The following is a 22255-nucleotide window of genomic DNA, read 5'->3' as shown; positions in this document are numbered from 1 at the left end:
ATTGCCCCCAACAATCTAGGTCCTCATTTTAGCCACTTCGGAGGGAAGGAAGTCTGAGTCAATCCTGAGTCGGTCAGAATCGAACTGCAGCCAGCAGTCAGCAGAAGTAGCCTGCAGTAATGCATTCTAACCACTGTGCCATCTCGGCTCACTGTGATGGCGTTTCAGGAGTTCCCCAGCAATTGGATGCTGCTGTTTTTAGGTGCTTTGTTGATCTTTAGAATACAGAGGCAATGCAGTTAGTTCTCGACTTACGATGATAATTGAGCCCAAAATTTCTGTTCCAAAGCAAGGTGGTTATTAAGTTAATTTTACCCCATTTTATGTCCTTTCTTGCCACAGTTGTTAAGTGAATCATTGCTTTTATTTAAGTTAGTAACACGGTTGTTAAGCGAGTCTGCCTTCTCCATTGTTGTTTGTCAGAAGGTTGCAAACGGGGATCACATGACCCTTGAACCCTGCAACCATCATAAATGTGAACCAGTTGCCAAGCATCTGAATTTTGATCACATGATGACCATGAGGATGTGTGAAAAGTAGCCCAAAATCCCCCCTTTTTTTGGTGCCATTGCAACTTCAAACAGTCCCATGAACTGTAGTAAGTCAAAGACTAACCTCTCCCACTGTTTCTGTTTCTGTTTATTTGGATTGATATGCCACCCTTCTCCAAAAGGACTCAGGGCGGCATACAACATTAAAAAACACACATCCCAAAAGTTAAAAAAAAAATTATATACATATCCAAAAAAACAACCGAATTTAAAAGACAATACATTTAAAATGAGTTAAAATTAACAGGCCAGGCCGGCTTGCTGGAAAAGCCAATTTTTTAGGCCGGAAGGACCGGAGGTCAGGGATTATGCGAAGCTCCGGGGGCAGCTCATTCCAGAGGGAAGGTGCTCCCACAGAGAAGGCTCTCCCCCTGGGGGTCACCAGCTGACACTGTCTGGCTGACGGCACCCTGAGGAGGCCAACTCTGTGGGATCGTACTGGACGGTGGGAGGCTACTGGTGGCAGTAGGTGGTCTCGCAGGTACCCTGGGCCTAAGCCATGGAGCGCTTTAAAGGTCATAATTAATACCTTGAATCGCACCCGGAAAACAACCAGCAACCAGTGCAGGCCGCCTAAAAGGGGTGTAACATGGGAGCACCTAGGTGCCCCCATGACAACCCGCGCGGCCGCATTCTGGACCAGCTGAAGCCTCCGGGTGCTCTTCAAGGGCAGCCCCATGTAGAGAGCATTGCAGTAGTCCAGGCGAGAAAGGACGAGGGCATGAGTGACTGTGCACAGAGCATCCCGATCCAGGAAGGGACGCAACTGACGTACCAGGCGAACCTGGTAAAAGGTCCCTGTACTAATCAATCCCATGCAGCTTCTAGGTGTACTGAGGAGCCCTGCGAAATGAAACTGGTCAAGAGAGAGCCTGGAACAGGGATCCCCAAACTGGGCAACTTTAAGACTCCAGCTATGCTGCTGGAGAATTCTGGGAGTTGAAGTCCATAAGTCTTAAAGTTGCCAAGTTTGGGGACCCCTGGCTTGGAATGACACTTGTGGAAAAAAAGGAAATGATAGCTACCTGACATAAGTGTCCAGGTTCTATCCCACAGGAACATTCAGCAATTTATATTTCTTGCTCTCTAAGCAAGATATTAACTGACTTTGGACAAAACTTTTGTTTGAGGATATGACCTTTAAATCAAGGTTTACTGCAATTAATTATTATGCAAATGATGTGGATTTGAATTTAATGGACACGCGCTCCACTCAAATGGTTCGTTATATTGAGATTATAGTGAATATCCAATACATAGGTCCTTCTTCCATAGAAGATGTATACTATGTAGAGGAATTACAATGTAGAAGCATTTTTCAGCAACTTTTGTTCCCAGTTCTAAAAGGTTTGATCACTCATTTAATATTTAAAGTTCAGATGAAGAAAAAATAGCATCCCAGGAAGCATCAGTGACAATCACATTCAGTTCCATCCTTTACTGATTCGTCTGTAGCTTGTCATATTTCTGCAAATACAGTACATCTTCAGTTCTTGTGGGCCTCTCACTAATGACCAGGTATTGCTTTAACTTCATCTTCTAGTCTTAGAAGTTCTTTTTAAAAAGGAATATCTTCTAAGGTCTCTTGGATGCTGAGATGTTTATTGTACAAATTTCAGCACATTTCCCCATATTTTTTATCTTCAATTACCATCTTTCCAATGGATTCATTTATCATTCCACATGAGGATTGGCATCTCCTGGAATTCAGAGATCTTTTGAAAAAATACCTTGTTTTCTGTGTCTGTTTCCATCTTTATGATCTTTACAATGTTGATGCAATACTGCTTCTAATCTCTGCCAATAGTTCTCTGAAATTTTTCATTACGTTTCTTCCTGAGATCTTTTTCTTTTTTGGCTTTGATTTCTTCTCTCATCTCTTTTTGGCTATAGTTTTTCACCACCTACTTACTTTGCTTTCTTTTGTTTCTTGATCTTTTTACAAGAATCCTTATTTCATTTCCCTTTCACAATTCCTCTTAACTCCCTACCAATGGAGTTGTGTATTTCAAAGTGATTCCTGATGATGTCCTTGAAAACTGAGTTTTTGAAATTGGATTGCTGGAAATTGGGAAGTCATTCTCATGCTTCATTTCTGTTTCCTAGGCTATGTCATCCAACTATGTTTTTCTCTTTATTGGTTTTTTTTTGGGGGGGCATTCTATTCGCCAACCACAAGAAGCACATCTTGCTTATAAATTGATTGCAGATTGAATTTGATCAGAAAATTCCTCAATTGCTTTTCCACAACCATCAGTGGTTAAAAGCAACAGTGTTACTACTTTTTTGTCTGTGTCATACAGTACTGTATGAACTTCTGCCCACGTATCAGAATACCAATCCATTTCAGTTTTCTGATGCCCAGGATGTTAAATGTGCAGTTGATTGGTTTAATCTTTCACATATTCAGCTTTGCCATGTTCATGTTTCTTATATCCTGCTGCTCATTGTAATCCTGCTTTTGTAGCTTTGGATTTTCTTTTCCTGCATGACATCAGCAGCTAGATATTAGAGATGTTTTTAATCTAGCTGCATCATAAACAGTGTAAGTACACTACTCGAAAAGATCCTCAGCTCTTCCACAATAGCATGTTGGGTACTTTTCCTCTAGAAAGCTCATCATCTGGCCTTATTTTGTAAATCTTTCTCTTGTCTATCCATATCGTTTTCTTGGTAAAATACATAAATTGTTTAGTATTGCCTACACAGCATAAAATTATATCTTTGTCATTTCCCTTGAAGTGTTCATCCCTTTTCAACATATTCCTGTGTCAGTGCTCTCCAATATAGATGTCTGCTTGCCTTAGCTAAGCAGCTGGGATGACCTTTAGGCCTCAAATGATCTTGCTGGGAGCATAAACTCTTGGCATACATTCCTGGTGTTCTTCCTTCATTCCTCCAGGAAAATAAATGCCATGAGGCATCAGAGCAGGACGTGAGGGGGAGGTTAGTAGTCAACATTCATATATAATAAATTATTTCCAAATGTATACTGCTAATCTGAAAAATTAGAATATGTAGTATCCTTTTGTTGCCATCTAGTGGTCATCCATATTTTTACAAACTACTGTTGGGAAAAAAATCTGCTGGAAATATGGAGGCAGGTTGCAGGAAAGGAAGTCTGTTTATTTGATAGCCAGAAACTAATGACAGCAACATGTTTCTGGGATGGATGATAAAATGGGGTTTGAGAGTAGGTGGGCTTTTATATATTTTGGGGGCTTTGTGATTGAGATGCCTGATCCTTGTGAAATGCACTTTGACCTGTGCTTGAGTGTGCCCTTTTTGGTATTCTTATTATTGTTGTCTGACTCTAATCATGCCTGGGAGGTCATGCCCTGTCCTTGGAGCTGGGTGGGGAATGTAGATTTTCGGAGTCTTAGTTTCTCTGCTTTTAATCCCATCAATTCAGCCTTCTGTGGGAGCTGTAGCTGAAGATGCTTTGTTTATGAATGGAGCTGTCTGGCTTTCTGTAAATGGATACTGAATGGAATGCTCCAGTTTTCTAAATAAATAAAGTATATCATTCATAAAACTTAATTGTTGGAGGCACTGCCCGGAGTGCTTTCCTGGTAGTGGAGATAAATTAATGATTTGATCCTAGGAAAGCCTCCTTTCTGGGGAGGGGGTTGGGTTCTGACTTCCTACACTACCATACACTGGGATATATAAAAGCCCAGGTGACCACTTTATGATAGCATGAAGTTTGGGATTTTTTGTATCCATACTGCCATCTTATGGTCATCTGAATAGTTGCAATCCAAATATGGTACCGTGTTTTCCCCGAAAATAAAACCTAACTGGAAAATAAGCCCTAGCATGATTTTTCAGGAAGCTCATAATATAAGCCCTACACCAAAAATATGCCCTGGTTAAGATCACCAGCGAGACTATTGACTGTTGCAATGGATGTACTTAATGCCCTTGTGTGAAGTAAATAATTTGGGTACCTGCAATTTTTCGTTGCTTTTGTGTGGCTCATCATTCTTAATTGTCAGCATTTTTCTTGACACTCCTGACTTGTAAGTCTTCAATTATGATTTAATGCAGACATGTCAAACACAAGCCGCCCCGGAGATGGCAAGGGACCAGCCCCTGCCCCCCGGCTGGCCACCCCTTGGCACGCACACAGGAAGCAGTGAGCGTGCAGCAGCTGACGTTGTCCAGTAGCACCACAGCCCACCTTTCCTGTCACGGCCATGGACAGGGTGGATGAAAATCAATCTTTTTTTAAAAAACAAACAAACATATTTTTAAATTTTAAATGGTATTATTTATTTTTTATCCAATTTCTTTTAATGAAATGCTTTTGGAGTAAAAATCTATCTGAAGATAGTTTTCTATTTAAGATACATTAATAATTTATTCAGCATGAAATGGAGCTTAGTAATGTAGCATGGGGCTGTATATTCTGCAGTGTTGGGACTGTTGGTGAGTCAATAGCAGAGGAGAAGCTGCTGCGAGACCGAGATGCCGTTGCTCTTTGAAAAAATATGATTTAAATTGAGTTGATTTAAATCAAGCTTTTTTACTAGTGATTTAAACCGACTTGATTGAAATCAAATCCATCCTGGCCACGGGCAAGCAAAGACAGACAGTGAGAGGGAATGGGCGGGCGGCCTCCCCCCATGCCTCTGCCTCCATCTACTGCTTGGAGGGCCAGACTGGCAGTCCCAGCACTCAAACTCACCTGCACTGCACGGGCTACGCAGTCCCAGAGTGTGCTGGCCAAGGGGCCAGCAGGCTGTGGCTGCTGCCAGACACCATCTCCACTGCGGACTTGCCACCTGTGCGCATGCTGGGGGAGGGGGTGCCCGGCCTAGTTGGGGCAGCGTCAGGGTGGTGGGGGCTAGTCCCTCGCCATCTCCAGGGTGGCCCTGTGGGCCGGATATGGGCCTATCCGGCCCACAGGGCTTGTGTTTGACATGTCTGTTGCACATGAAATAAGAAGACATCACCTGAAAATAAGTCCTAATGCATCTTTTGGAGCAAGAATTAATATAGCACCTTTTGTGACCGCTACCGGTGTGTTCAATAATGAGGAAGCAGCTGGTTGCAGCAAAACTATTTATTAACGTTAACTCAAGAATAACTGAACAACCCGGCAAACCCTGTCTGACAGCTATTTATATGAGAGCTGTCAGACGGGGAACCAATGGGGGGACTGTATTGTTACAGCCAGCCGGCAGGCGCGTTTCAACCAATCAGGGCTCCTCCTGTCTCCAATGGTAGCCGCTGGTCGTATCTCCGAGGACACAACACTCCTTCCCCCCCGGATCGTGCAAGCGTAGTCTTATAGATAAGCTGGCCTTCGGCGCCTGCGCTGGGATCGCCTTACAGTAAGAGTGTCCGTCGATCAAGGAGGAGTGTCTAGCTCATTGGGCGGATGAACAGGGGGCGTGGTGTTAACAGGAGACCCCACTCCCATCACCAGGCTGGCGACAAACGGTAAGTCAGCTGTCGAGATGGCAACGGGTAATGCTCGTTTGGCTGCAGTAACTTCAGGGGCTTCTTGCCAGCAGGCGACGTCAGTCGTTAAGTTGGGGAAGCGGTCGGCTGGCTAGGGGCCTCTTCTGTGGCGCGCCGGCGCAGTTGGTTTATATGGCGGCGCCAATGTCTCCCATCAGTGAGTTGGACCCTGTAAGAACAGGGCCCGGTTATCTCTGTAATGCAGCCTGGCAGCCATTTGGGGTCGCCCGCAAAATTCTGAGCAAATACCCCCTCCCCACCAGAGAAGCCCTGGGGGAGGCCCAATGTGCAAAAACTGGGAGAAGAGTAAGAGGGGTGGAGTCGGTCTAACATCCTGGGAAGCCGGCAGCCCATTAAAATCTCAGCAGGACTTTTGTCGGGCAAGGTGTATATTTTAATAGACTGTACATATCATTTAAAGGTGTTAAGAAGGCTGGACAAAGCCTGTATTTTTTTATTTATTTCGGTGGAACTTTAGGGAAACTTGAAATAAGAATCACAGAAGAACTTGAAATGCCCGTCTTCCTTGCCAGAACAAATAATGTTTTTTAAAAACCCGTTTTAGAGCTCATGGGCTACTCCAGTCAAGACAACAGTTCGGTTTAATTTTGCAAATATGCACGTCTGTTTTTCTGTCTTTGTGCAGGAATGTTGATTTGCTCTGGCCTTTAACCCGGTTCCCTTTAAAAAAAAACACCACCGCCACCAGCATTACTTGAAGATCAGGTAATGTGATGTCTTAGGAAGAGAGAGGACTCAGGAAGTGAGATGCTCGATTGTGTGAATGCACGCGTGCTTGGAGTGCCTGGGGAATCACATCGCATCCCCGTAAAGGAGGCAGCAACACAATAGGCAGCAGGCACGCAAGCCTCCCCGCTTCGCGCTAGATCAGCCGCTTATCTTCTCAGCTCTTTGTTTGGCTTAGCGCGAGGAGCGAAGCTGACCCCGCCCGTCCGCCAGCAAAAGCAACCATAAAAACCACCCCGGTGGCTAGAGCGGGCCACATTCAGTCCTGCCTCAGCGTTTCCTGCTGCCCGAGGAGGGTGGATTCCCTGCATCCGTATTGAGGTTGGCGTGTTTCCGGTGGCGCTCTGGGAGGAGGGGGAATGATGGAGGGGAGGACGGCGGCGCGGCGGCCGGTGCCTAGAGCGGAGCCAAAAGAGGTCCGTGACGGTGGCTCGGAGGCGAACGGGAAGGAAAAGCGCTGCAGGCCTGGGGAGTGGGGGAGCGGGAGGAGCGCTGGTGGTTTGTTTTTGGGGCGGGGGGCGCGACGGGGAAGGGGGTGGCTGCGCGGAGAGGCTCAGAGGCGGATACGCCTGGCAGTCGGTGGGGACGGTGCCGAGAGGGGCTTGCGCTGGGAAAGGGCGGCGTGCGGCGGACCGTGCAAGCTCTCTCCCTCCGCTTTGGTGGAAGGACAGCGGTGGCGGGGAGGCGTTTTGTTCCGAGAACGGGCTGCTCGGCGAGAGGAACGGGGGCTCCCTGGGAAGCGAGAGCAGCGAAGAGGTGGTGGGAAATCCCCCTCCCGAATTCCCCGACAGTCGCTTTTTATTTTTTTTAACCCGGTCTACCTCGTAGGGTTGTTGTTACGGGGCTAGACTAGGAAAGGCAGCCTCTCTCCCGTTTTCGAGAAAAAGTAAGGATGCCCATCTGGTAAAACGACCACCTGTGCAATTTGGTGGCGATCCGCGAACGTTCAAGCCATGAAATGCGTGGGATGGCTTTTGGGAAGCCAAAAAAATTTGCCCTTCTTCTCACCCCCCTCTTTCGTGCACTGGCTCAATCGAAACCTTGGCAGGAAGTTCTATTTTGCTATAGAAAAGAGAAGGCACATTTAATTTTTTTTAAAAAGTAAATAAAATCAAACCTTCCAGAACTTATAACTCCAGCTCCATTTTTTCTCCCCCCATCCCGACTGTATTACTTTTTTAATGATACTTAGTTATCTTTTTAACTATAACTATTTATCCTGGATAAACGTTGCCTTGCCTCCTGTTACAGTCAAACCGGTCATTTTTTTAAAAAAATATTGACTTTACATGCCAACTCACTGGTAAGTCAACTCTGGGCAACTTAACAAACAATAGCAAGATAAATATAGAAACAATTTTAAAACATCTGTATAAGAAACTAGATCCAATGAGTCAGACAGGGATGAGATTTTCTAACCCCATCCTCCAGCAGGGAGCCAGAAGGGTGGGAGTAGTTGCACCTCTGGATCACAGTGGAAAAAGCTCTTCTTGATCCCACCCATCAGAATTCCTTAGCAGATGGCATCTGCCAATCGCCCCTTCCACTGGAGCTAGTGGGGCAAGCTAGGTCCATTAGGATGAGATAATTCCACAGACACCCTGGATGTATGCCATTATAGGGCCTTAAATGTAATATCTTGAATTGGACCCAGAAGCAAACTGGCACACATGCACCTAATGTAACAGCAGTCTTAAATGTGCCACCCTAGGGCGCCCCCAGAACTCTCTGTGCCGCTGCATTCTGCACCGGCTGTAGCTTCTGAATAATCTTCAAGCATAGCCTCATGCAGAGCACATTGCAGCAATCTAGAGGCTATCAAGGCAGGAGTGACTATGCGCAGGAGGGTCTCACAGTTCCAATACGGGCGCAACTGATGTACACACGAAGCAGTGCAAAAGCCCACCTAGCCACAACTACTGCCTGCATTTGAGCCTTAATAAACTAAACTATTTTGTTCATCAGCTTAATGGTACAATTGGATGAGATTTGGAAGTAGGTTATTTCCAAGACGTGTGGTTGGGCTGGTGAAGAAAGTGTGAGGTTCAAGAGCTAAGATGAAAAAAAACCGGGGCCATATTTTCCTGGCAAGATTCTTGCAAACTTTACTTGCAAAATTTTAGAAAAGCTCCTTATGTGAAGATTTAAAAAAGGTGAACTGGACCTCTATTAGGAGGGGAGTAGAAGATCAGAGGTAACCATTTGGAGCTCTTTTCAAAAGGGAATAATATATCAGCATTTTGGTTAGTAAATTGTAGTTAACAACATGTTGGCTTGAAAGGTGGTCTTTAGATTAGAGATTGCAGCTTGCATAGAATAAAGTTAGCATACTTGAAGCGAAACAGGCTTTGGTTATGTTTAGGTTGCATTAGCTAAAATGTGCCAACACCGTCCTTGTTAGTAAGAATTGTTGTCATGTTAGAAGAATGACTAAGGCTGACAGCCTAATCTGCTCTGTGTTAAATAAATAAAAGGGATGGATGGAAATGAAAGAATACAGAAAAGGTTGGTGGGGCGTTTAGTGGCCTATGGATGAGAATGGTGGCTGTTTAGTAAGTTTAGAAAATCTGTTTGGAATGTGCATATATATTCATTTGTGGCCATAGCAAAAGAAATAAAAAGAAATAGAAATAAAAAAGCATGATTGATTTTTACTGTTTTTGATGAAAGTGAGAGGATTAGTGAAGGCTGCAGTGATGAGAAATCTTGAATGTAGAACATCCAGTACTTGAGTCAAGATTGGATCTCAAGAAAAAAACAGACAGGTAAGAAATGGGAATGAAAGTATGAATCCTTTATGAAAAAGCGTTAGAAGATTCATTGTCTAACAGAATAAATGGAAACTGAGTATAGAGAAAGAGAATGGGTAAAATGTTTTGAACAGAACAGAAATAGTTATGTGTGCCACAGAAGTATATAGTGTCATTCTAGTTTAGGAAGAATGAAAAATGATGTTTGGGGGATTGAATGTAATACATCCAAGAGAATGATTGCTGCAAAAAATAAAGATGAGGGAAAGGTGCAATATAACTATAAACTAAAAGAGATATTTACAAAGAATGTAAATACAAAGAAAAAGGCATAGTTACAATTCAAAGAGGCAGAGAAAATGCAAAGTGGTTTTGATGGAAATTAAACATCAAACAGTGCTTTGGAAAAGGTAAATGAGTTTCCAGAAGATTGGATGGGAATTTTAAAAAGTGGAAATGCTGGAAGGAGTATTTTAGATATTTGTATGGAAATATATTGAGACAGAGTAAAAACAAAATAAAGTTTAAATATTAGTGTCCAAAAAATGGATGAAAGAGCAGTAGTAAGCGCTATCAAAATATTTAAAAATGGTAGTGCTGCAGGATTAGTACAAACTGGGAAAAGTGTGGATATGGTTTGCTTATGGAATGGTTGTACAAATTTTACACGTGTGAGAAGTATATCTTTTTCTTTTGATTGTTGAATAAGTGCCAACCCATGATGTGACCCACCTGATTTTATGATGTTTTGTATGTGGTGTTCATTAAATGAACTCATTGTCCACAACAGGAGGGTTTTTTCCCCCCAGAAATTGAAAACAAATGCTGGTTTCCAGCAAAAGCATCATAAACCAAAGTCACATAACAGGACAATGCAAACAGGTGTAAATATTGGCTGGGTGCCAAGAGCCCAAAATTCAGGATGAGGGAGCTACCAGAACTTTGAATTTGGGTCATATTCAAACAGTTGCTAAGCAACCGGTCATAAATCGAGGACTATTGGTAGGGAAGGATAAGAAGAGGAACTGCAAAAACTACAAGATAATTTCGTACTTTACCAAATGAACCTGAGAAGGTGTTTGATAGTGATAATGAACAAAATCTGGAAAATGCAGTGTGACTATAGTAAGCAAGAGATATGTGGATCTGATATTGCATAGATTAGAAGATCCCCCCTCAAAAAAGAATACTTTTTAAAAACAAAAGGAAATAATATGACATAGCATATGAATGTTGTAGAAATGAATGATTTGAGGAAAGAAAGATATCAAGAGATATAGTGAATGATGCTGGTGTAATTAGTTTTAATAATCTCTTTTTGTTATATCACGCCTTAATTTCTTTGAGTTAGGTCTCTGTGCTCTATTTAGTGTTGCTTACCCAGAAAGGGAGTAATGTAATAATAATGTATGTACATATAACTGTACAACTCTATAGTTTTCAGTTTAAATGCTGCTTTTAATTTTTTTTAACAGAATGACCTCCAAAGAGATTAGAGTATTTAATAAAAGGACAAAGCAACCTACATAGAATGAAATCATTACTAATGAGAGAGATTAGCAGTGTTTTGGGGAGAGGATAAATTGGTAATTGAAATGTGTTTGCAAACAATCCAACACATTGAAGCCAGTTCCACCTTAATAATAATCAAATTTGTGATAAATTAATCATCATGGTGGTTTCTTGCTGATGTTTCATGGTTGCAGATTTTTAGAAAGGAAACTGATTAGATTTGGGGAAATGGAATAGATTTGGGGAAAAGAGAAACAAGCTCCCACCTACGTCCAAAGGCTGACAGAGAGGATCATCCTTAAATTAATAACGGCCTTCGAGATCCAGATGACCTAGGAAATTAGAGCCAAGATGAACTGCCAACAAAAAAACTTTTAGCATTTTTCATAAACTTGGGTCAATTCAAGATCTGGATTTGAATGAACACATGAATTATAACAAACAGTATTATCCTGATTTGATGTTTGGACGGTGTAAGCTTTGGGGGGGGGGTATAGTAACAAATTTATGAGAGAAAAAGTATTACGGTAGGGATGCTCAGTGGTTAAGATGGTTTTGAAATGAGCTTTGATGATATTGAGGGAATTATAGTCAAAGCAAAGAAGAGCAAGTTTGATTAAAGGCTGGAAATCAAGAGAGACATCGAAGTCTATCTTTTGTGGCGGATTAATTCAGTAGCCAGCTTGGAAGAATCCAAATAAATTATGTTGTGTGGATTTGAGTATTCTTGGCAGGTGTTTCTGTTTCCCTTCCATTCTAAGGTTCTGGAGGTTAAATTTCTGTTGAATAACAGAGTGCCGTGGGGGTGGTTTGGAAAATTAAGCTAAGGTAGCAGCTGAAGGAATAATGCTTGGACATGTATGGTGAACTGAAACAGTGAAGTGACAAAAAAATATTTTAAGAGCCTTTTTGATGAAACAACATCTGAGGAAGAATCTTGTAACAACAAAGTCCTTGCTTAAGGTGGGTAACAACTTTGGTAAAGTATAGCAGATAATCTGGAAAGCATTTCCTCTAAAATTTCAAGGCCTGTTCATACTTCAGTTCAGGAGCCTATGTTAGCAGAGAACAAATCTTGTTTATTGAGAGTAAAGCAGGTTGTTGCTACTTTTGTTCAGTTGCGTAGTTTGCAACCAAGGGAATGTGTTTTAGGCCCAGGCTATTTTCCAAACCAAAGAAACAAGATCATATTTCATATAATAAAGTTCTGATTGCGTATTATTCTCTTGGCTTGATCAGAGCTATTATGATCACATATAGTGAACAGGGATTGTGAGGCAACTGTGATAAAAATCTGTTTGGAAATAAGAAGTAGCCTGATATACATGCTGAATATCTGTTCTTCTAAAAATTAAACCGTTTCTGGTAATAGCTTCAAAATGATAGGCTGACTGATCTAATGCCTGCTCTTGACTGTTGTGATGCAAGTCTCTGCTTGCAGTGTCTTACATGAAACAGGTGAAGAACAGTTGTTTCTCATCTCTTATTTGTTTTTTTGCTCCTCATTTGTGTACATTATGTGTACATTTTGTGTACATTTATATTTATACATGTGCTCATAATAGAATCTGTAGGCTCCTTCGAATGTTGTATGATGCATCCAGTTTTAGCTATTCCCAGTACAGTGGAATAATAGATTTCTAGGGGAAAAATTATAAAATTATAACATGCCAGTGTCTGTTCTTAGTTTTATGTTCTGAACCTTCTGTGTAGTTGGACCCAAGAATGGCATTGCGGGTTTCACCTAAAAATAAAACCTCTTATAATATGTATGATTTCAATTTTTGGTAAAAAAAAATGGTAGATGACTATTTAAATCAAATGGGTAAAATATCTGTTGATATGAAATGAGGCATCATTAGTATTTGAAGCAGAACATTATGAAATGAAAGCTCATGTGATGAATATTGAATGCTTTTTTTGGGGAGCATCTTTAATCTTCTTCCTGTTTGCTATTGCCACTAAATAAGCACCAAGTATTATTTTTAGGGTATGCGCTGAGCAAAGCTAGACATGAAGCATCTTCTCACTGTAAACTACTTAGAATTGGGAGAATTACGTGTCAGAGAAGGCTGAAAATATATGCTGTTGTGAAATGTTTCAAATAAGTCAGATATAATAAATTTTCTGCAGATAATATGCTTTGCCTAAGGGTGTGGAAATGAGCTGCATATTAATTCTTGCATTCTGTGTGTAGAGCAAATGATGAAGAGAATGTACATCATTTTGTGTACTGTACTGCTCTGCTGTTACTAAAAATAGGGCATTAATACGACGTGCTATACTGGTATAATTTTTAAATTTTTCTTAAAATTATCCTCTTATGACCACAGATTCTGGCTGTTAAGATGAACGATGACTTAATCTGAACAAGAAGAGAGAGAAAAATGGGCCATGGTGAGAGTTCAATTCAGAAGAGGAACGCAACATCAGCATTGTCTTGTTGCTATTCAGGAAGAAATTCTGCTGCAGAAGGTAAAATAATTGTTTCTTCCAGAAGTCAATACACTGTTTGCTTTTATAGGTATATCTCATTTTCTGTTGAAATTGGGTGTTTAACTGAACAGATTCATTATGTGGCCTACCCTGGAAAACTGGTAAGTCTTAGCAGATGTCCACACTTAGCTATTCTTATGTGGGCTCACATCTTATTCAAACTTGGATCTAGTTATATAAATTGCCAAAGAATATTATCTATGTGGCCTAATATTTAATTAAAAAAATTCCAGAAGAAAACAAATGACAAATTATTGCCTTTTTGCTGGCAAGAAAATTACAGAGACATTTCTATGAAGTTGCTGGGAACTGAACTTGTAATAGAAGAGGTAATGTAAGGTTGAACTGACTGTAGCTTAACGTTGAACTGTGGTGTTCTTAGTGTGGTCTGAGCTTGATTGTCTGCTTGCAGATGTCTCATTACCCAATTAGGTAACATAATCAGTGCTGGTGAGTATGGGGTTTGCTCCCTATTTATAAACAGCAGCTTGTTCTGTCAGTGTTGGTGGGAGTGTAGTTTTCGCCTTGGTTGTTCCTTGATTAGGGTATTGTTTTCTGCTTGATTGTTTGTCTGGTGTTAATCCCTGTTTATCTGGGTGTTTGTTGCTTTAGAGCAGTGGGTCTCAACCTTCCTAATGCCCCGACCCCTTAATACAGTTCCTCATGTTGTGGTGACCCCCAACCATAACATTATTTTATGTTTTCCGTATTTTTTTTGAAAATATGTGTTTTCCGATGGTTTTAGGCGACCCCTGTGAAAGGGTCGTTTGACCCCCCCCCCCAAAGGGGTCCTGACTCACAGGTTAAGAACCACTGCTTTAGAGGATATCTTCTGGTTTTTTATTTCTTTCTTAGCTTTTTATTATTTCTTCTGAATGATGTATAACAGTGATTTATTTCAACGTGTTGATAAACTATGATATATTTTTATGCTTTTCAGTTCTTATACTTGATCTGACAGCCCCACATTGAGAAATATAAATGCTAATTGAGATTAATTACAATTGCAAAATTTTTAAATGCCAGATGTTAGCGTGAATTAGAGGTTGCTGGATTGTCCAGAGGAATACCATCCTCATTTTGTAATAATTCTAAAGGGTAGTTTAGGTGGATGACAGCAGGTTGAATATAAATATTGATGTAGATTAAAATATGGATGCTATTTTCAAAGTAATGTTTTATTTATATATGTTGTGATTTTTATATGATTAATCTTTATTTTATTTTTATTTTAATTAAATTTTTAAACCGCGCCCTTTCCTAAACAGGACTCGGGGCGGTGTACAGTCATGTTAAAACAGTATAATACAAAATATAGATATACATTCAATATACAAATATACAAATAGGTATGCGGAGGAGGTAGGATGTAGACTGTACAATATGTAAAATAAAATACAAATAAACATTAAAATACCCTTAAAAACTGCCCAATAAGATGTTTGCCAGGAGGTAAATGGGACTATGAATCGGTTAAGCCAGCTAACTGGAACAATCATTTGTAGTTTGCAAATAGTCACTTGAAGTAATAACATACATGTAATTATAATATTGCATTATGCACCTATACCGTAGGTAGACTAAGCAATTGAAATTAATGTTCTATGAAGTACAGAATATTTCAGTAGAAAATAATTAAAAGGTGACTAGATCTCTGCATTGTACTAAGAGGAGAAGCATGCAGTTTTAATCCATTTCGATCTTCTTGTTAACCAGATTAAAAAGCTTTGTACAGCTGTAGTAGCTTTTTGTTAACAGCCAATTATAGCCACATGATATAATTTGATATCTGAAAAAAAATCTAATGCAATTTATAGTAGATATTGGATTTGTCTTACTCATAAATTAGCCCAAACAGCTTAAAATTTCAGACAAGGGATAACATTTTCTTTCATTTCAAGACCAAGAAACTGATTTTATATGAAAGAGCAATTATGTAATATTTAATTTTTAGTTTGACATATAAAAGAGTTGCAACTGGTTATAAATTGCAGCTGGAAAGTCAGCTTGGACATTGAGATCTAGAATTGTTTTCCAGATTTATCTTACTAAAATATCTGTTAGGAATACATTTCAATATAAAACCATCAATATCTTGAAATATAATGTATTTTGAAATCCACCAGCTGTAATTGTCAATTTTAATTATTAAAATGTATTGGCCATCCAACTCCATTGGACAGTCTCTAAATTGACATGTCACGTGTTTTCTTGCTGATCCTACTTGTGGTTATTTAAATTACTTTGCATTTGCAATACTTGTGGCATATTGTGTTTTCTATAGTACCATAATAAAATTAAGTCATCTAATTACCTAAGTGTGGAGGGATCTGCTGAATAATTTTGATTTCCCTACACATTGAACTAAAAGATTGCAAGCATTGCTTTAAGATCAGAATGTGTTAGTCTTTTGCAGTAATGGGGATTGGTTTAGTGTTTTCCTTAAGTTCAATTTAAAAACAATATGGCTTTTATGGTTAAAGGCCTTTTTTCTTTAACTTACTTGAACCTCAATTCATGTATGTTTTCACTGGGCCAATATTTGGCTAACTACACTGAAAAGCCTCCAGAACTCTTACCAAATCACCTTATAAGAGTTTCGTTAAGTTTCTTTCTGTTTTGCCTGCAGAATATGTTGACAGTTTATGATTATTACTAGATTGTGAATAATTTTGGTCTTTGGGTGTATTAAATACAGAAGAAAAAATAAATTAAAAAATTGAAGAATCTGCACTAAAAATGAGACAGAAATGACAAGCCAAGAGATAAAAAAAGATATAGAAAATGTGATACTACTGAATTTAAAAGAGAATGAAGGCTGCTTGAGACTGAGAAGAGCTACAGGAAAATTTAGTGAAGGAGAGGATTGTTAAAACCCTAAAAATATTTTTAAAATGGGAGGAAGTAGGCATCAATGGATGCTGAAGTGGACAAGTTGTACAGAATTAACACAGGAAATGAAAAGTTAAGAAATTTATTAAGGAACATACTTGTGCACCTTATCAGAAAGAATGTTAAAACAACACTAAGCTAAAGTTTAAATAACTGTTGTAAAGTTCTCTGCAAAAAAATAATAATGCAAAACTGCCTTGCTTGATCAGGGATAAGATAAGTACTTTTATTAGACACTGGAATCCTTTGTGGACTTTTTGTTGACAATGAACAGGAATAAATTGATGGTTTCTTGATTTGTCAATCAAAAAGGGTTGAAATATCGTAAGAAGTGAACTAAGTAAGCTGATCTTAAAGAAGATAGAGGGATACTAAGCTTGTTTGTGACTGCTGTAATAAAGATTGGAAGTTATTTCTTTAAATTTATTTTCTTTTTTCTGCATTTTTCTTCTCTTATTTCCTTCTTAATTTCATTTCTATATTGTTTCATGTTTAAATTTGATCCATTTAAAAATCTCTAATAAAAAGTATATTAAAAAAAAAAGAATTTGTACTAGTATGAAAGAAAATCCTCTCTTTGAACCATAAGGGCAGTTTCATTGTCTGCAAGGTGACAGGTATTCCTTTCTTAGCAATGGTAATTTGCACTGGAATTTCCATTGTTAAATAGTGCAGTTGTAAAGGGCAATATTATGACCGTATCATTTAGTGACAGCAATTCCAGCAGTCCCTGGTTACTGTCATTAAGCAAGGACCTCCTTGTAATTTCCTTCTGAGCCAAGGTGGTGCAGTGGTTAGAGTGCAGTACTTCTGACTGCCAGCTGCCAACAATTTGGCAGTTCAAATCTCACCAGGCTCAAGGTTGGCTCAGCCTTCCAAGGTGGGTAAAATGAGGACCCATATAGTTGGGGGCAATATGCTGACTCTGTAAAGCACTTAGAGGGCTGTAAAGCACTCTGGAGCGGTATATAAGTCTTAAGTGCTAGTGTCAGGCCTGCAGTTATATTCCTTTTTAGGATCTTTGGCCTGCCACATTCTCTCATATTTCATTATGCTGTTTCATTAGTGTAGTAATTGGGAGGGGGAATAGAAAGGAGTAGAATTGTGGAATGTGTTGTTGTCATTCCTTTCTAGAAGCCCAAGGTCATCTTTTGTCTCCGCACCTCCGCACCTGACCGGAACCAGCTGGGTGGAGATGCCAGCGTGGCCGAAGAAGATTGGACCATGTGATGGATTTATGGGTGTGGGGATAAGATCATGAACTGTCAACTGGGTGGAATCCCAGGAAGCTTTTAGATTTGGAATTCCACAGTTTGTTGCCAACATGTCTGACTTATTAAATTGGAACTTTAAGGATAGCTCTGCCTTGGACTCTGATTTAATTCTGCATGATATTTGGAACGCCAACAGCTAGTGCTTCTGACTTCCAATAAGCGAAGTCAGTAGGGATGCTGGCAGGAAGTTGCAAATCCTGAGTGACTTGCAAGCAGGCCAGTAGGTTGATAAATGGCTCCTGCAGCACAACAAGCATGGCCGGGAAGGGGTGGCTTCTGCCAGATATAGGAGGGCATGCTGATGGGTGTCAGGGAACAAGTACAGCATGGCAGGGCCTGATTGTGCCTTTATAAAGTTCCAATAGTTAATATCGGAACATTTTTAAATTGAGATTTGATCTTGATTATAGGCTTGCAGTTCAGTAAAAAAAATCCATAGGTGTCCTTTTCCTTTCAAACATGATTCATCTGTGTTCTTTGCAAAACTTGTGAGTATTGAGTAATTTGAATGGCTGCTGTCCTCTGTTCAAGCAGATTGTTCTAGACAGAATAGACTGACTATGATTTGTATATTCTATAGTAGAGCTTAGTGGCGTTGCTGATTGTACATGTCTTTTTCTCTATTTTCCATTCAAAGTGACCATCCTGGCTGATTATTTTTTTTCCAACTTTTTTCTTTTTTGCTGAGTAAAATAATGAGTGAAAAGTGTTCCAAGTATTGATGAGTAACATTTTTTTATTCAATAGGAAGATAAGCAGGATTTAAGATAACCTTCACACAAGCAAAAAAGAAGACTGGCAGGAAAAATTAGAAAACAATACTATGCAATGTCTATCTTCCCAATTTTAACTTAATGCACACACGCACACACGCACACATTTATTTTGTTATTTATTTACCAGATGCCACAAAAGATAGGGCCAGAATAGTAGCAGATTAAAATTAGTTACCTATAAATCAACATATATTGTTCTGCTATTGAGTTCTGCTTCTTTGGGACCTCTTGGCTCTCATTTCTGCAGGCATTGCTAAAGTGAAAATTAAAGTACCCCTTTTAAAAACTGAATTGATCTTCAGATATTTTCTTGCATATACTAATCATGCACATGCAAATAGGTAAATGCACAGTCTTCCAGCAGACATGGAAAAAAAGAAGGGGAAAAAAAGGCTGAATGGATAACACAGGGAAAGGAAGGAAAGAGAAAGGTGAGGACAGCAGAGATGAAGGGAAGAGGTGGCTGAACAGAGAAAGATATATCCTGTTGTGGTGTTAGGGAAAAAGGATTAAATAAATCATCCCAAGCTTTTTTAAAATATTCCAAATTCTACTAAAAAATGCCTGCAGATTGTTGTGCCAAATTAGAGACCTAAGAGAACAAGGAAAGTTTACTTCTAATGTACTCTTGCAAACTCTTCCGGATAGCATTCTGGGGAAAGATTTATGCTGTATATACAATTGAGAAGTAGTAACTCCTGAGCAAAGATGCATATTTCGCTCTCTGACATTAGGAGTAACTTGATTTAATTCTTTTTGCAGCAAGGTGATAGCAAGAAATACCTTGATCTACCATTAAATGCTTAGTTTCAGATTTCCAGACCTCCTCTCCCTTCAGTATATACAGTCATGGGTTCTAAGCTGTGGACTAGATGCCTATATATTCTGGTTGCTGCAGAAGTAGAAAAGAAGGATGTGGAATAAGGCAGTCCTCAACTTAAAATCACAGTTGGACTCAAAATTTCCATTACTAAGTAAGACAGTTGTTAAGTGAGTTTTGCCCCATTTTATTATCTTTCTTGCCACAGTTAAGTGAATCACTGCAGTTGCTTTTTTTAATAGACTTTTTTTTGTTTTTTCCATCTATAACAACTTTCAATCATCACATCAACATCGTTGTGTCATCATACCCATATATATCGATCTTATATCGCTTCTATATTTATATACATTTATTTACAGTTCTATATATTTCTCTATTGCTTCTTGGCTAAATTAACTTTTATTTCTGTTAGACAACCATTTATACCAATTATCCCAAATTACATAGTATACAGACTCTTCTTTGTCCTTTAAGCTTAATGTTAATTTATCCATTTCTGCGCAATCTAGAATTTTTTGAATCACTAATTCATCTGGGGGAATATTACTCTGTTTCCAACATTGGGCAAAGGTTATTCTGGCTGTAGTCAAAAAGTGTATTAATATATATTTAATTTTCTTTCTACAGTTCCCCTTGGTTAGTCACTGCAGTTGTTAAGTTGGTAACACAGTTGTTAAGTGAATCAGGCTTCCCCATTGACTTTGCTTGCCAAAAGGTGATCGTGTGACCTCAGTCCGTCATAAGTACATGCCATTTGCCAAGCATCTGAATTTTGATCATGTGACCACGAGGATGCTATAATGGTCATAAGTGAAAAATGGTCATGTCGGTTTTTTTCAGCACCATTTTAACTTCGAACGGTCACTAAATGAATGGTTCTAAGTTGAGGACTATTGCATATAAAACTGCAAATGAAGAAGTGAATAATAACATAGTGTGGAGGGAAGTATCTAATCTGGTGGTAAGGAGCCTAGTAAAACTGTGCAAAAATAATCTTAGATAAAACGGGGCTGAGTCAAGTTTTTTTTCTGTCGGGCCACATCCTGTTCCTTAGAGGCTTGGAGCTGTCTCTGTGAATCTGTGACTTAGCTGGCAGCCATATCAGGTTAGTAAGAAGCCAACCTAGTTAGACGAAGGATTTCTAACTGATTCCACCCAAACAACATTTTCAAAATACATGCTTGGAGCTTCTGGTCATAAAAATTCAAATTCATAATTTTTCCTCCTCCTGCTTTTTTCCCCTCTCTAGCGTTTTGGCATCGGTGATGAGAAATGGGGTATGATGTAGCACGTTTTCAAGGGGATGTTGATGAAGATCTTATTTGCCCCATCTGCAGTGGGGTTTTGGAGGAGCCAGTGCAGGTAGGTGGTAAAAAATAACTTCATTCCTATGTATTTTGCATTCAGGTTTTCTAAAGCAATTATGTATTAAGTCCTTCTTACTCATATGGAGAAACGTAGCACAGTGTAGTGATTAAGGTATTGTGTCAGTAATAGGGAGATCCAAGTTGTAGTCCACTCTTAGCCACTGAAACACACTGTGAAACTTTGAGCTAGTTCGGCCTGTGCCCAATTTGTGGCCACAAACTGTTCGTTTTGGGGGGAATAGGAGGTGGGTGCACTTATATGCTGCTTGAGCTTCTGGATTAAAGGTAGAATATAAATGTAATAATACATATATTGTACTTTAAAGTTAATTTAAGCACTCTTATATTATTTTCTTCTAGTTCAGTTGCTTCAGCTAAGTGTCCAGGTTTAAACTTTTTGTTTAGGAATTTTTTTTAAAAAAAAAAAATCAGAACAATATGCTAATCATTGTGAAGTTTATTTAAATTAACAGCACTAGTTTTCCAAGCAAAATATAAAACTGAGTTAGTTAATATGAGAGAGAGAGAGAGAGAGAGAGAATATTTGTCTACTCTTGAAAAGTTTTGATATATGTTTGTGCATGTATATTTAAAATTAAGTACCCATATTTTTCGGAGTATAAAACGCATCTTTCCTCCCCCAAAAGTGGGATAAAATTTAGGTGTGTCTTATAGACTGAATATGGGCATTTTTGGCCTCCCGAACACTCCAGGCATTATGTTTTCACACTCCCAGGCCCCCAGAAGCACTCTGCAGGCCCAAAACAGGTGCATTTTGGATGAAAACGGGCACGTTTTTTGCAAAAACAGGCCATGCCGGGGCCTGGGAGATCAAAAACATGACATATGGAGGCAGGGGTGAAATCAACTGACTGTGACCCCCCGCGCATGCACAGGTGTGCAAGGAAGAGACCTGAAAATCATCTGGGCTGCGGGAGGCATGCACGCATGTGCAGTGGAACATGTGTGGCACGCGTGCCATTGGTTTGCCATCATGGGCATATTGCCATTTTGGCCACATAACCATGGAAAATATCTTCGGACAACACTGACACTCTCATCCAAGAAATAGAGATGAGCCCTTGAGTTGGACATGACTGGACAGGAGAAGCCTTTACCTTTTTTTACTATATAGTTTAGTACTGTTTTTTTTATCAATAGTTTAGCAATTGATTTCTTCCTTTATTTTGGCAGGGGGGACGGGAAGGGCGAGGTTTCTTTGAAAGGATGGATTTAGCTAAGTGGTTTTGAATAGCTTGCTTGCTTTGCAGATTCATTTGTTGGCAGAACTTCGACCACATATACAGTAATTTGTAAGGCTTAGTGAGTATGAATAAACTTGCTGACTCCTCCTCCTCCACCCTTCCACATAGTACAGCTATAGAAACACCCATATATTGTTTATAATTAAGCAACTTCTTTAAAAACAGGATGTACAGCACTTCTAGCCATAGCTGCATCTATCTTGTTAGCACAATAATTTCACAGCAAGCAAACCGTAGACAGCTGGTTTGATAACTGTGTTGCCCTAGAAAAAAGTGTTTGTGGGCATACTTATGCTAACCAGGCCTTGTGGATTACCGCACTGGGTCAATATG

The 22255-nt window shown here is 39.6% G+C and overlaps 1 protein-coding gene across 9 annotated transcripts in view; it reads left to right on the top strand.

Annotated features, from left to right (window-relative positions):
- The first annotated feature begins 6950 nt into the window (after positions 1 to 6950).
- The window catches only part of RNF41 (ring finger protein 41), a 29205-nt gene continuing 13900 nt past the window's right edge, over positions 6951 to 22255 (top strand). For 3 of the 9 annotated variants that reach the window (XM_081971686.1, XM_081971685.1, XM_081971678.1), the window contains exons 1-3: positions 7046 to 7183; positions 13363 to 13504; positions 20540 to 20652. In XM_081971686.1, coding sequence (XP_081827812.1) covers positions 20563 to 20652 — 90 coding nt within the window. In that variant the 5' untranslated portion in view covers positions 7046 to 7183; positions 13363 to 13504; positions 20540 to 20562. Of the gene's footprint in view, positions 7184 to 7543; positions 8071 to 9437; positions 9533 to 9562; positions 11993 to 13362; positions 13505 to 20539; positions 20653 to 22255 lie in introns of those variants that run through there. The other 6 variants (XM_081971679.1, XM_081971680.1, XM_081971682.1 and 3 more) reach the window with 6 other exon arrangements.

The sequence above is a fragment of the Natrix helvetica genome (genome assembly GCF_964273705.1).
Source record: "Natrix helvetica genome assembly, chromosome: 1".
In the NCBI taxonomy this organism is placed as follows: domain Eukaryota; kingdom Metazoa; phylum Chordata; class Lepidosauria; order Squamata; family Natricidae; genus Natrix; species Natrix helvetica.
The sequence above is the reverse complement of the archived record's forward strand: the minus strand, read 5'-3'. Positions and strand labels throughout refer to the sequence as shown.